Raw genomic sequence first — 16190 nt, forward strand, 5'->3', positions numbered from 1 at the left:
CATGAGCAAACATGCTGGAGCATATGAGTGTCTCCATGGTGACAGCCCGCATAGTACACCACTTTTTCACCGGTTATCAACTGCACACGCAGTCTTAGTAGATCACACTAACAAACTTGACCTGACAGTTTAGAAACAGAACCAAGGACCAGCAGTTCATGAGGATAAAGGAATGTTTTCTGACCAGCAAACAGGAGGGTGAAGATGATGACCAGCTGGTACACGGCGTGGCCTAGGATGTTCTTCATCATGGTCCTGGAGATCAGGGGCTTGTTGCGGCCGTACGGTTTCCGTAGCAACAGAGACTCGGTGGGAGGCTCGGTGGCCAGCGCCAACGACGCCAGCGTGTCCATGATGAGGTTGACCCACAGCATCTGGACCGCCTTGAGGGGGGAGTCCTGCAGAATCCAAATACAACGAGTCACTTAGAGTCCTTCAAATGCCACAAATCAACAAGTTGACACAAATATCAGATGTGTGACCATCCATGAGTTAGGAATGTTGAGAAGGTTCCCTGAAGAGGTCATGAAGGTGTTCTGATGGACCTTGGAACAGAATGTTTGCTACAAAACCCAAAACCAGTGAAGTTGTCACGTTGTGTAAATGGTAAATAAAAACAGAATACAATGATTTGCAAATCCTTATATTCAATTGAATAGACTGCAAAGACAAGATACTTAACGTCGGAACTGGTAAACTTTGTTTTGAAAATATTAGCTCATCTGGAATTTGATGACTGCAACATGTTTCAAAAAAGCTGGCACAAGTGACAAAAAAGACTGAGAAAGTTGCGGAATGCTCATCAAACACTTATTTGGAACATCCCACAGGTGAACAGGCTGATTGGGAACAGGTGGGTGCCATGATTGGGTATAAAAGCAGTTTCCATGAAATGCTCAGTCATTCACAAACAAGGATGGGGCGAGGGTCACCACTTTGTCAACAAATTTGTGAGCAAATTGTCCAACAGTTTAAGAACAACATTTCTCAACGAGCTATTGCAAGGAATTTAGGGATTTCACCATCTACGGTCCGTAATATCATCAAAAGGTTCAGAGAATCTGGAGAAATCACTGCACGTAAGCGATGATATTATGGACCTTCAATACCTCAGGCAGTACTGCATCAAAAAGCGACAACAGTGTGTAAAGGAAATCACCACATGGGCTCAGGAACACTTCAGAAAACCACTGTCAGTAACTACAGTTGGTCGCTACATCTGGAAGTGCAAGTTAAAACTCTACTATGCAAAGCCAAAGCCATTTATCAAAAACACACAGAAACACTGCCGGCTTCGCTGGGCCCGAGATCATCTAAGATGGACTGATGCAAAGTGGAAAAGTGTTCTGTGGTCTGACGAGTCCACATTTCAAATAATTTTTGGAAACTGGGGAAGTCGTGTCCTCTGCAACAAAGAGGAAAAGAACCATCCGGACTGTTATAGGCGCAAAGTTGAAAAGCCAGCATCTGTGATGGTATGGGGGTGTATTAGTGCCCAAGGCATGGGTAATTTACACATCTGTGAAGGCACCATTAATGCATACAGGTTTTGGAGCAACATATGTTGCCATCCAAGCAATGTTATCATGGACGCCCCTGCTTATTTCAGCAAGACAATTCCAAGCCACATGTTACAACAGCGTGGCTTCATAGATAAAGAGTGCAGGTACTATACTGGCCTGCCTGTAGTCCAGACCTGTCTCCCATTGAAAATGTGTGGTGCAATATGAAGCCAAAATAGCAGAAGGGAGACTGTTGAACAACTTAAGCTGTACATCAAGCAAGAATGGTGTTACGCTGGCGAGGCATTGTGATGCCGGAGGTCGTCTTTTCAAGATGCAGACGGATGTCAGGAAGCGGCTTGCAGGTGAGAAGAAATTAATTATTCTATTTGCAGACAAAATATGCTGCGCGGTGCCCACGGCACGGAAAACAAAAGGGTAGCCAAAAGATGCTAGTACCAAAATGCGGACTAGGAGCGTAAACGAGAGCGTAACTTGTTGCATGGGAGCAAAGAAGACCACCAGGCCGAGTGAGGCCAGGGCATAGACTAAATAGCTCTCTGATTAGTGCCCAGGTAACAGGTGAGCGTCCCGAACACTAACCAGAGGCAGGTGAGTGTAATCTGCCCTCATGGCAACTGAAACACACAAACTCAAAAGATGCTGAAAACACAGGTGACTCGAAAAACGTAAACAGATTATGATCCGGGCAGCGGATCATAACGGTACCCCCCTTAAAGCAGTGGCCCCCAACCAACCGATTGGTACCAGGCCGCACAAGAAAAAGAAAAAAATAATAATAATAAAAAAAAAAAAATGTTTTAATTTCTTTTTTATTTTATTTTTTTTATTAAATCAACATAAAAACACAATATATACACTATATATCAATGCATATCAATACAGTATGCAGGGATACAGTCCATAAGCACACATGATTGTATTTCTTTATAAAAAAAAAAAAAAATCATCCCCCACCCCCTCTTCCCCCGGTCCGCGGGACAAATTTTCAAGCGTTGACCGGTCCGCAGCTACAAAAAGGTTGGGGACCACTGCCTTAAAGGACAGATTCCAAATGTCCCTTGGAAAAAATAAAACCCAAAAAACTAAGAGACAGTTCAAGAGTCAAGGGAGGGCGGAGGGAGGACTTGGTGGTGGGTCGCCAGGCCAAGTGTCCCCGCAACCAGCGAGGGAGAGTCAGGTGGCGGCGACGTATTGAACGCCGCTGCACTTGGCGAGGCGGGCGACCACGGAAAGGCCGCATCCGTGGCCGACGAGGAGGTGGGCGTGAGTGACGCCAGAACCTCAGCAGCCTAAGAGTTTTACACCCAATTTGTGGGCGTCGCTGCTGTCTACGACCGGGGCGTCCATAAATTGACCTCTGAGAGAGCCGCATGCGGGCCCCTGATTGCTGCTTGCGCAGCTGCACAGCTCGAGGTCGCTGAGACGACGATGCCGTAGAGGAGGAAAGAGGCGACGGCGTGTGAAGGCCTGCCGTAGACGATGAAGCGGCAGACGTCGTCGAGGCAGGCGTGGAAGCGGCAGACGTCGTTGTCGGCGGTGTGGAAGCGGCAGCTGGTGCTAGCCTTGGAGCGGCGACTGGTGCTAGACTCGGAGCAGGTACTGGAGTTAGCCTTGGAGCAGGTACTGGAGCTAGCCTTGGAGCAGGTACTGGAGCTTGCCTGGGAGGTGCAGGTACTGGAGCTTGCCTGGGATTTGCAGCGACTGAAGCTTGCCTGGGAAGTGCAGGTTCAGATGATAGCCTGGGAGGTGCAGGTTCAGATGCTAACCGAGGAGCAGCAGGTTCAGATGCTAGCCGAGGAGCAGCAGGTTCAGATGCTAGCCGAGGAGCAGCAGTTTCAGACGCTAGCCTTCGAGCCGCAGGTTTAGATGGCGTCTTCAGGACCACCTGGGCTGAGGTTAGTCGTGAACTTGGCAAAGGTGGCCGAGCTGGGGGTTGCGGCTTGGCATGACGATGGACTGGTGGTGGAGGACGGGCCGGAGGTTGCTGCCTGGTAGGGAGCAGCTGTGCCACCCCACTAGCACAGCTCCCAGCACTAGCCCCCCCCTCAGGAAGAGGATCCCAGATGCGTTCTGTGCAGTCTGGAACAGTACTTAGGGATGGGTGGGGGGACGTCAAAAGGAGGGTAGACTCCTCCCCTTTAGATTGTCCAAAATGTCTAGTTCCATCCCCCACCTGAGGTTGTGTGGGAGGACCAGAGGAAAAGGTCGGTGACGTAGGCGGGGCTTGAGTCTTGGGGGCGGAGCTTGAAAATTAGGAGGTGACTGTGACGGACTAGACCTAAATTTCAAAAAAATGTTCTGATAATGTTCGATTGTGGAATTAAAGTCCTTAGGAGGCGGCTGACAGAAAGAGATAGAAGGCAGAAAAAGAAAATCCGGGTCCGTGACGTCACCGGAAGTGGGCGGAGTGACGTCATCGCCGCACGCCGGTACAGTGACGTCATCGGAGCTTAGGAGTTCGACTGCCCATGCAGTGAAATGTTTGGCAAAGTGATCGATTGGATTACCAAACATAGGAGAAGTCGAAGCAGGTTGTGGCGTGCTGCATTCCGGAGGAGGAGATTGCGGGATTGGCGCGTCTCTGCCGCGAGCCGAAGCCTTCTTTGGTGACTTCCGCTTTTGCGTCCGGGCTGGCTGTGAGTGGACATCCCCGGGCCAGATGGAGTCGATTTGGACCAACGAACCGTTAGGCCCCCACATTAAGTCTTCGCGCTCCAAGGGGGAATACCGAAGAGTCTCTGTCTCCATTGCCTTTAAGACCAGCCACGTTCCGTAGCCGGGATCCTGCACGCCCTCTTCGAAAAGACTGTATGCTGGTGGTCTTCTGTGAGGTCGTCTTTTCAAGATGCAGAGGGATGTCAGGAAGCGGCTTGCAGGTGAGAAAAAATTATTTATTCTATTTGCGGACAAAATATGCTGCGCGGTGCCCACGGCACGGAAAACAAAAGGGTAGCCAACAGATGCTAGTACCAAAATACAGACTAGGAGCGTAAACGAGAGCGTAACTTGTTGCATGGGAGCAATGAAGACCACCAGGCTGAGTGAGGCCAGGGCATAGACTAAATAGCTCTCTGATTAGTGCCCAGGCAACAGGTGAGCGTCCCGAACACTAACCAGAGGCAGGTGAGTGTAATCTGCCGTCATGGCAACTGAAACACACAAACTCAAAAGGTGCTGAAAACCAAGGTGATTCGAAAACGTAAACAGACTATGATCCGGGCAGCGGATCATGATAAATGGGAAGGAATTCCACTTCAAAAATGTGTCTCCTCAGTTCCCAAACCTTTACTGAGTGTTGTTAAAAGGAAAGGCCATGTAACACAGTGGTAAAAACGCCCGTGACAACTTTTTTTGCAATGTGTTGCTGCCATTAAATTCTAAGTTCATGATTATTTGCAAAAAAAGAAGTTTCTCAGTTTTAACATTAAATATCTTGTCTTTGCAGTCTATTCAATTGAATATAAGTTGAAAAGGATTTGCAAATCATTGTGTTCTGTTTTTATTTACCATTTACACAACGTGACAACTTCACTGCTTTTGGGGTTTTGTAGGTCATGTCCATGCAGGTCATGTTCACGCAAGTCATGTTCATGCAGGTCATGTTCATGTTCATGTTCATGTTCATGTTCATGCAGGTCATGTTCATGTTCATGCAGGTCATGTTCATGCAGGTCATGTTCATTCAGGTCATGTTCATGCAGGTCATGTCCATGCAGGTCATGTTCATGCAGGTCATGTCCATGCAGGTCATGTTCATGCAGGTCATGTCCATGCAGGTCATGTTCATGCAGGTCATGTTCACGCAGGTCATGTTCATTCAGGTCATGTTCATGCAGGTCATGACCATGCAGGTCATGTTCATTCAGGTCATGTCCATTCAGGTCATGTCCATGCAGGTCATGTTCATTCAGGTCATGTCCATTCAGGTCATGTCCATGCAGGTCATGTCCATGCAGGTCATGACCATGCAGGTCATTACCATGCAAGTCATGTTCATTCAGGTCATGTCCATGCAGATCATGTCTATGCAGGTCATGTCCATGCACGTCATGTCCATGCAGGTCATGTTCATGCAGGTCATGTCCATGCAGGTCATGTTCACGCAAGTCATGTTCATGCAGGTCATGTTCATGTTCATGTTCATGTTCATGCAGGTCATGTTCATGTTCATGCAGGTCATGTTCATGCAGGTCATGTTCATTCAGGTCATGTTCATGTAGGTCATGTCCATGCAGGTCATGTCCATGCAGGTCATGTTCATGCAGGTCATGTCCATGCAGGTCATGTTCATGCAGGTCATGTCCATGCAGGTCATGTTCATGCAGGTCATGTTCACGCAGGTCATGTTCATTCAGGTCATGTTCATGCAGGTCATGACCATGCAGGTCATGTTCATTCAGGTCATGTCCATTCAGGTCATGTCCATGCAGGTCATGTTCATTCAGGTCATGTCCATTCAGGTCATGTCCATGCAGGTCATGACCATGCAGGTCATTACCATGCAAGTCATGTTCATTCAGGTCATGTCCATGCAGATCATGTCTATGCAGGTCATGTCCATGCATGTCATGTCCATGCAGGTCATGTTCATGCAGGTCATGACCATGCAGGTCATGTTCATTCAGGTCTTGTTCATGCAGGTCATGTTCACGCCGGTCATGACCATGCAGGTCATGTTCATGCAGGTCATGTTCATGCAGGTCGTGTTCACGCAGGTCGTGTTCACGCAGGTCATGTTCACGCAGGTCATGTTCACGCAGGTCATGTTCACGCAGGTCATGTTCATGCAGGTCGTGTTCACGCAGGCCATGTTCATGCAAGTCGTGTCCACGCAGGTCATGTTCATTCAGTCAACATATCCCAGGTGGTCTGCATGCAAGAGCCTATCTTCTGCACAAGTTGAGGTGTTGACACGCTGCAGCTTGTGTTGGCCGCACACCACAAAATGAAGGACTTGAAAGGCTGCAGACTCTTTTAATGACGGCACCCACAAAGTGCGATCAGTGCAGACCCGCTGAGCTGCAGTGATATTTCAGGACGAGGAGGAGCACATGTTGCCATGGTTTCAGGCGTTATCTTAGCCTACTTTGTGCTCCATCAGCTAGTTATCGCTCCTGCCAGCTGTGAGCCTTTCAATTAATACACAGCCGCAAGTTCCTCTCTTATTGTGTCCGAGCTTCACTCTCCTGATTAGAGTCGCATTACCGCGCAAAAAAGAAGACAACACCAGCGCACGGACGCCCGGCGGCGCCGAGCTGGCCGGCCTGGAATCGCTTGATGTGATTTGTGTGATGTCTCCAAAGTTGCACACACTTTAAGTCCACGCGCTAAAACTGGCAATCAAAACATTGAAACCATCGCTTACATTTGGCCATGACACGTGACACACAACGCTAAGATGACACTTTTGCGCAATACCATATTTTCGGACCATAAGGCGCACCAGATCATAAGGCGCACGGCCGATGAGCGGGTCAATTCAGGTCTATTTTCATACAAAAGGAGCACTAAGGCGCATTAAAGGGTCATATTATGATTATTTGGTGGTTCTTTGGTCAAAGTGTTGCATAGATGATGTCTAACAGACCATCTTCAAGTCGCTTTCTGACCGTCACTTCAGGATGTATCGTTTTGTGGTCGGTCTTATTTACGTGCCTCCACTTCGACAGCGTCTTCTCCCCGTCATCTTTGTTGTAGCGGTGTAGCGTGCAAGGATATGAGTGGAAGAAGTGTCAAAAGATGGAGCTAACTGTTTTAATGATATTCAGACTTGAAAAACCGTCCGACCGCAACTCTCTCATAACTAAACTTGGGTGAATAATGTAAACTCACTACACCGGTAGTTTTTACTGACAGATATAAGTTAGAAGTGTACACTACTTTATATTAGAAATGACAACAGTGGAGGATGAATGCCCCACAACAAGAAGATAGAGAAAAAAAAAAGAAGCTTATAGACTACAAAGGTGGACGCGCGCACATTTTCAGGACTTATGCAGATCCCAGATACACATCAGCAGGTACCAGAAGGTAAAGAAAAAAGAAAGTTGGTTTTGCATAACATTGCAAAACAAAACGCCACATAATATGTCTGCTAATAGGTGCCATTTTTTGGTCCTTATACACACACCATAATAATACTGTATGTTGAAGCACAGTATGTCTGACTATGGTAGTCGTAATGCTCCGACAATCCATCAAGCGGTGCGGCTTCATAGCTTACTTACTATTGTCTGATGTATATATATTTACATAGTGTATTGTGTGAAGTATATATATATTTACAAAGTGTATCGTCTGAAGTATATATATATCTACATAGTGTATTGTCTTAAGTATATATATACCTACATAGTGTATTGTCTGAAGTATGTATATATATATATGTATATGTATATATATATATATATATATATATATATATATATATATATATATATATATACATACATATACACATATATATATATATATATGTATATATACATATATATATATCAGTGACGTGCAGTCACTAGAGGCAGGTGAGGCGGGGCCTCACCTGCCATCATGGAAAGAAAAAAAAAGTAAAAAGAAAAAAAAAAAATTAAATTGTTATATGTATCCAGTGATTATACTATAAAGTTATTTTCCATTTAACTTTACCAGTTTTAGATTATTTTTATTCAAAATCGCTGAATTTTCACATTTGCCGTTCAAATACTGAGAAGACACGGTGCGGTGAACAGCAGCCAGTTGAGGCACGTCACTCAGTGCCGCAACATGGATTGCGCAATGACTCGGCTAACTGCTGGCCTGCTGTGCAGTGAGACTGTATTGCTATATCAACTATATTATACATTTCCATAGTTTAGTTAGCTGAGGTATATAATGTACAGTGTATTTTGTCAACAACTGTATGTGTGTAAAGTATTTCTTGTGCTGAGCGATCATAAAACGGCTGCAAAAGACGCACTGGCTGAGGCTCGCCTCCTGCACCCCCGCCGTAGAATTGTTATATCAACTAAAGCCCACACTTAAACTTTCCACGTGCAAGATTGAATCTATTTAAAAAAATTATTTCATAAGAAGCCAAAAAGTGCAAAAACAATAATGTTGGTGTTGGAGGAGTTGTGAATGACTGCAGGGACAAAAAAAAATAATTAAATTGTTATATGTATCCAGTGATTATACTATAAAGTTATTTTCCATTAAACTTCACCGTTCAAATACTGAGAAGGTGCGGTGAACAGCAGCCAGTTGAGGCACGTCACTCAGTGCCGCAACATGGATTGCGCAATGACTCGGCTAACTGCTGGCCTGCTGTGCAGATACACCTGCAGACTGCAGGTGTACCTAATTCACAACTCCTCCAACACGAACATTTTTGTTTTTGCACTTTTTGGCTTCTTATTAAATAACTTTTGTAACCTATTTTCATGGGCTTTCCTCTTTGTGATGTTAAGTTCCTGTTATGCGCTGTTATACAGTATATGCCTTGAGCTCTTATTTTGAAGGCGCTAAGAGCGGAAGTGATGTCACGTTGCAGAGTTTTTTTGAAAGAAGGTAAATAAAGTGGTCCTCGTGTAAACTGGAGCCTCCGTGTTTGTTATTTTGTAGTTTCATACAGTATAAGCGACATTTATAAACCCTCGGTTACACTTTTTTAAATAGATTCAATCTTGCACGTGGAAAGTTTAAGTGAGGGCTTTAGTTGCAGTGCATGGACTTATAATTTCTAAGTAAAGGTAAGACCAAAATAAGGTTTTTTTTTATTAAATGTGCTTTTTTGTGTGCTACAGTTTGTATGTGTAAAGTTAAAGTTAAGTTAAAGTACCAATGATTGTCACACACACACTAGGTGTAATGAAATTTGTCCTCTGCATTTGACCCATCCCCTTGATCACCCCCTGGGAGATGAGGGGAGCAGTGGGCAGCAGCGGCGCCGCGCCTTGGAATCATTTTTGGTGATTTAACCCCCAATTCCAACCCTTGATGCTGAGTGCCAAGCAGGGAAGAATGCTGGTATGAGCTTTTAAACATAACCTGTTAACTGCTGCCAATCAAATGGTGAATAAGATACTCTTTAGGGTTCATATGTTTGTAAATCTGACTGTGATGAAGTCAGTGCCTCACCAGCCATGAACTTCACCGCACGTCACTGATATATACATACTTCAGACAATACACTATGTAGGTATATATATATACACTTAAGACAATATATATATATATATATATATATATATATATATATATATATATATATATATGTATATATATATATATATATCTATATATATATATATATATATATATATATATATATATATATATATATATATATATATATATATATATATATATATATATATATATATATATATATGCATAGTGTATTGTCTGAAGTATATAAATATATAGTCTGAAGTATGTGTGTATATATATATATATATATATATATATATATATATATATACACATAGTGTATTGTTTGAAGTATATACATATATATATACACACACACAGTGTATTGTCAGAAGTATATGTGTATATATTAGAGATGCGCGGTTTGCGGACACAACCGCGGAGTCCGCGGATTATCCGCGGTTCGGGCGGTTGAAATAAAAAAAAAAAAAGATTTTATCCGCGGGTCGGGCGGTTGAAATAAAAAAAAAATTGATTTTGAATAGATTCAGGCGGGTGGCAGTTAAACCAATTCGGAAATATATATACATAGTTAAATGTTGTTACCCACATATGAAAAAACGAGCAGGCACCTGCAGCATATGCCACAACAGAAGAAGAAAAAAAAAAAAGAGATGGACACTTTTACGGAGCGGAGAAGGGACGCCTCGCCGGGGTCCGGGACCGAGGCCCCTTCCCCCGAGAGGGCCCCACCGGGAGCCGTAGCTGAGGGGATCCGCGAGAAGGGCCCGACGCACGTCCAGGGTCACCACCGCGCCACCGCACCAACACCCCGCCTCGTCCGCCTTCGCCGCGGCCGGCGTCACGCGCAGCAGGTAAGCAGCTTACCTGCCCGCCACCCCCGTGGCCGGGGGCTCGTAACAGGGGTCACTCCGCGCGCTCCGCCCGCGCAGCTTACCTGCCCGCCACCCCCGTTGCCGGTGGCGCGTAACAGGGGTCACTCCGCGCGCAGTGCGCTCACGAAAGGGGTGGGGCAAGCAGAACTGGCGCTGCGGGATGAACCGAACGCCGGGTTAAGGCGCCCGATGCCGACGCTCATCAGACCCCAGAAAAGGTGTTGGTTGATATAGACAGCAGGACGGTGGCCATGGAAGTCGGAACCCGCTAAGGAGTGTGTAACAACCCACCTGCCGAATCAACTAGCCCTGAAAATGGATGGCGCTGGAGCGTCGGGACCATACCCGGCCGTCGCCGGCAGCGAGAGCCGCGAGGGCTAGGCCGCGACGAGTAGGATGGCTCCACCCGGGCTCGCGCCCGAGGCTTCAGCGCGCACCGCGGGTGCGAGGGACATCGCACCTCCACGCGCTTGGAGGTGCGCTCAGCGCGGCTCCCAGATGATTGCTGCATTGGATCAGTCTCCTTTCTTTAACAGGCAAAAGCTTTATAACCTCACTAATGCCTTGCATCGTCTATATTAGATATATAACAACGGGCGGGTGCGGGCGGGTGCGGTGTTGATTAAATGTTAATTCGGGTGGATGCGGATGGTTGACGACTTTTATGATGCGGTTGCGGATGAAATAATTGCCTATCCGCGCATCTCTAGTATATATATATATATATATACTGTATATATATATATATATATATATATATATATATATATATATATATATATATATATATATATATATATATATACACATACACACATGCACACATGGAAAGAAAAAAAAAGTAAAAAGAAAAAAAAAAATGTAATTGTTATATGTATCCAGTGATTATACTATAAAGTTATTTTCCATTTAACTTCACCAGTTTTAGATTATTTTTATTCAAAATCGCTGAATTTTCACATTTGCCGTTCAAATACTGAGAAGAGACATGCGGTGAGTCACCAGCCAGTTGAGGCACGTCACTGAGTTGAGCCTCACCATGTATTGCGCAATGACTCGGCTAACTGCTGGCCTGCTGTGCAGTGAGACCGTATTGCTATATGAATTGTATTATACATTTCCATAGTTTAGTTAGCTGAGGTACATAATGTACAGTGTATTTTGTCAACAACTGTATGTGTGTAACGTATTTCTTGTGCTGAGCAATCATAAAACGGCTGCGAAGACGCACTGGCTGAGGCTCGCAGTAATCCCGCCTCCTGGTGGTAGAGGGCGGTAGTGATCCCAGAGATCATTCTTGCGACTACACGGCTGCAGAAGAAGTGACAACAAGCAGCAACAGTTAGCAGCGATCGTTTATTTTTTCCTCTTGCCTGGACTATTAACATGGAGGATTATATATCTAAAATAAAACAGTTTTCTAAACTGGACTTTCAATCAAAGCAGGAGGTAATACTTAAAGGAAAATCTCCATCGAGACTTTTAAAACTGAAGAAAGATAAGGAAGACTTCTATAAACAAGTTATCGATGCTTTTGTTCAAAAGGAGCTGCGCATGGACTTCATTTACAAGTAAAGGTAAGACCATAATAAGGTTTTTTTTTATTAAATGTGCTTTTTTGTGTGCTACAGTTTGTATGTGTAAAGTTAAAGTTAAGGTAAAGTACCAATGATTGTCACACACACGAGATGTGGTGAAATTTGTCCTCTGCATTTGACCCATCCCCTTGATCACCCCCTGGGAGGTGAGGGGAGCAGTGGGCAGCAGCGGCGCCGCGCCCGGGAATAAGTTTTGGTGATTTAACCCCCAATTCCAACCCTTGATGCTGAGTGCCAAGCAGGGAAGAATGCTGGTATGAGCTTTTAAACATAATCCGTTAACTGCTGCCAATCAAATGGTGAATAAGATACTCTTTAGGGTTCATATGTTTGTAAATCTGACTGTGATGAAGTCAGTGCCTCACCAGTCATGAACCTCACCGCACGTCACTGATATATATATATATATATATATATATATATATATATATATATATATATATATATATATATATATATATATATATATATATGTATGTATATATATATATATATATATATATATATATATATATATATACACATAGTGTATTGTCTGAAGTATATATATATATATATATATACATATATATATATATATATAAATAGTGTATTGTTTCAAGTATATATACAAACCCCGTTTCCATATGAGTTGGGAAATTGTGTTAGATGTAAATATAAACAGAATACAATGATTTGCAAATCCTTTTCAACCCATATTCAATTGAATGCACTACAAAAACAAGATATTTAATGTTCAAACTCATAAACTTTTTTTTTTTTTGCAAATAATAATTAACTTAGAATTTCATGGCTGCAACACGTGCCAAAGTAGTTGGGAATGGGCATGTTCACCACTGGGTTACATGGTCTTTCCTTTTAACAACACTCAGTAAAGGTTTGGGACCTGAGGAGACACATTTTTTAAGCTTCTCAGGTGGAATTCTTTCCCATTCTTGCTTGATGTACAACTTAAGTTGTTCAACAGTCCGTGGTCTCCGTTGTGGTATTTTAGGCTTCATAATGCGCCACACATTTTCAATGGGAGACAGGTCTGGACTACAGGCAGGCCAGTCTAGTACCCGCACTCTTTTACTATGAAGCCACGTTGATGTAACACGTGGCTTGGCATTGTCTTGCTGAAATAAGCAGGGGCGTCCATGGTAACGTTGCTTGGATGGCAACATATGTTGCTCCAAAACCTGTATGTACCTTTCAGCATTAATGGCGACTTCACAGATGTGTAAGTTACCCATGTCTTGGGCACTAATACACCCCCATACCATCACAAATGGTGGCTTTTCAACTTTGCGCCTATAACAATCCGGATGGTTCTTTTCCTCTTTGGTCCGAGGACACGACGTCCACAGTTTCCAAAAACTATTTGAAATGTGGTCTCGTCAGACCACAGAACACTTTTCCACTTTGTATCAGTCCATCTTAGATGAGCTCAGGCCCAGCGAAGCTGACAGCGTTTCTGGGTGTTGTTGATAAACGGTTTTCGCCTTGCATAGGAGAGTTTTAACTTGCACTTACAGATGTAGCGACCAACTGTAGTTACTGACAGTGGGTTTCTGAAGTGTTCCTGAGCCCATGTGGTGATATCCTTTACACATTGATGTCGCTTGTTGATGCAGTACAGCCTGAGGGATCGAAGGTCACGGGCTTAGCTGCTTACGTGGAGTGATTTCTCCAGATTCTCTGAACCCTTTGATGATATTACGGACCGTAGATGGTGAAATCCTTAAATTCCTTGCAATAGCTGGTTGAGAAAGGTTTTTCTTAAACTGTTCAACAATTTGCTCACGCATTTGTTGACAAAGTGGTGACCCTCTCCCCATCCTTGTTTGTGAATGATAGCATTTCATGGAATCTACTTTTATACCCAATCATGGCACCCACCTGTTCCCAATTTGCCTGTTCACCTGTGGGATGTTCCAAATAAGTGTTTGATGAGCATTCCTCAACTTTAGCAGTATTTATTGCCGCCTTTCCCAACTTCTTTGTCACGTGTTGCTGGCATCAAATTCTAAAGTTAATGATTATTTGCAACAACAAAAAAAGTTTATCAGTTTGAACATCAAATATGTTGTCTTTGTAGCATATTCAACTGAATATGGGTTGAAAATGATTTGCACATCATTGTATTCCGTTTATATTTACATCTAACACAATTTCCCAACTCATATGGAAACAGGGTTAGGGTTAGGGTTAGGGTTATATATATATATATATATATATATATATATATATATATATATATATATATATATGTATGTGTGGGAAAAAAATCACAAGACTATTTCATCTCTACAGGCCTGTTTCATGAGGGGGGGTACCCTCAATCGTCAGGAGATTTTAATGGGAGCATTCGCATACCATGGTTTATATAGGGCACAGAGTGGGTGGGTACAGGCTGGCCTAGGGGCGTGGTGATTAGCTCATGTGTTACCTAGGAGGTGTTTCCGTCTATGGCGGTATGTTGTTACAATTTCGCTGCGCTTGTTGAGGGATGACAGGTCTGGACGGTAAATAATAAACAGTTTCTCTTTCAAGCATAGGTTGCAACTTTTATTACCACTGTTGTAAGGTGTGCTGGATGCAAGAATTTGCCATGTTTTTGAATATTCAACATTATTGTCTTTGAGGTCCCAAATGTGTTTGCTGAGTTCTGTGGTATTTCGCAGGTTTTTGTTCCTGAAAGAAGCCTTGTGATTGTTCCATCTGGTTTTGAATTCTCCCTCGGTTAATCCTACATATGTGTCGGATGTGTTAATGTCCTTGCGTATTACCTTAGATTGGTAGACAACTGATGTTTGTAAGCACCCCCCGTTGAGAGGGCAATCAGGTTTCTTTCGACAATTACATCCTTTGTTGGTTTTGGAGTCGCTCTGTCTGAGGGCCGACGGCTCATTTGCAATTGTTTTGTTGTGGTTTGAGATGATTTGTCGTATATTGTTCATGCAGCTGTAGCTCAATTTAATGTTGTTCTTGTTGAATACTTTTCTTAGGATGTTGTCTTTGGGAAAGTGTTTGTCAATCAGATTGAGGAATTTGTGTCCAATGTTCGTTGAGACGTTTTTGCTGTATGGGGGGTTGTACCAGATGATGTCGTTCCGTTTTCTGTTCTTTTTTGGCTGGTTTCCTGGCGTGGGTTCATAGGTGAGGGTGAAATTGTATCCGCTTTCATCAAGGGCTTTTTGGTACGGGGGGGTTGCTTGGTCAAATTCAGCTTTGCTAGATGACAGCATCGATAGCCTTTTATTGATTCCGGTAGGTATTCTTTTCGAATAATAATAAGAATACCTACCGGAATCAATAAAAGGCTATCGATGCTGTCATCTAGCAAAGCTGAATTTGACCAAGCAACCCCCCCGTACCAAAAAGCCCTTGATGAAAGCGGATACAATTTCACCCTCACCTATGAACCCACGCCAGGAAACCAGCCAAAAAAGAACAGAAAACAACCCCCCATACAGCAAAAACGTCTCAACGAACATTGGACACAAATTCCTCAATCTGATTGACAAACACTTTCCCAAAGACAACATCCTAAGAAAAGTATTCAACAAGAACAACATTAAATTGAGCTACAGCTGCATGAACAATATACGACAAATCATCTCAAACCACAACAAAACAATTGCAAATGAGCCGTCGGCCCTCAGACAGAGCGACTCCAAAACCAACAAAGGATGTAATTGTCGAAAGAAACCTGATTGCCCTCTCAACGGGGGGTGCTTACAAACATCAGTTGTCTACCAATCTAAGGTAATACGCAAGGACATTAACACATCCGACACATATGTAGGATTAACCGAGGGAGAATTCAAAACCAGATGGAACAATCACAAGGCTTCTTTCAGGAACAAAAACCTGCAAAATACCACAGAACTCAGCAAACACATTTGGGACCTCAAAGACAATAATGTTGAATATTCAATAACATGGCAAATTCTTGCATCCAGCACACCTTACAATAGTGGTAATAAAAGATGCAACATATGCTTGAAAGAGAAACTGTTTATTATTTACCGTCCAGACCTGTCATCCCTCAACAAGCG

The 16190-nt window shown here is 43.6% G+C and overlaps 1 protein-coding gene across 5 annotated transcripts in view; it reads right to left on the reverse strand.

Annotated features, from left to right (window-relative positions):
* LOC133622224 (plasma membrane calcium-transporting ATPase 1-like) overlaps window positions 1–16190 on the reverse strand; it is a 229593-nt gene that overhangs the window by 46241 nt on the left and 167162 nt on the right. For all 5 annotated transcript variants that reach the window (XM_061984716.2, XM_061984713.2, XM_061984717.2 and 2 more), the window contains one exon: window positions 185–398. In XM_061984716.2, coding sequence (XP_061840700.1) covers window positions 185–398 — 214 coding nt within the window. The remainder of the gene's footprint in view (window positions 1–184; window positions 399–16190) is intronic.

This window comes from Nerophis lumbriciformis, linkage group LG23 (assembly GCF_033978685.3).
Source record: "Nerophis lumbriciformis linkage group LG23, RoL_Nlum_v2.1, whole genome shotgun sequence".
Lineage (NCBI taxonomy): Eukaryota > Metazoa > Chordata > Actinopteri > Syngnathiformes > Syngnathidae > Nerophis > Nerophis lumbriciformis.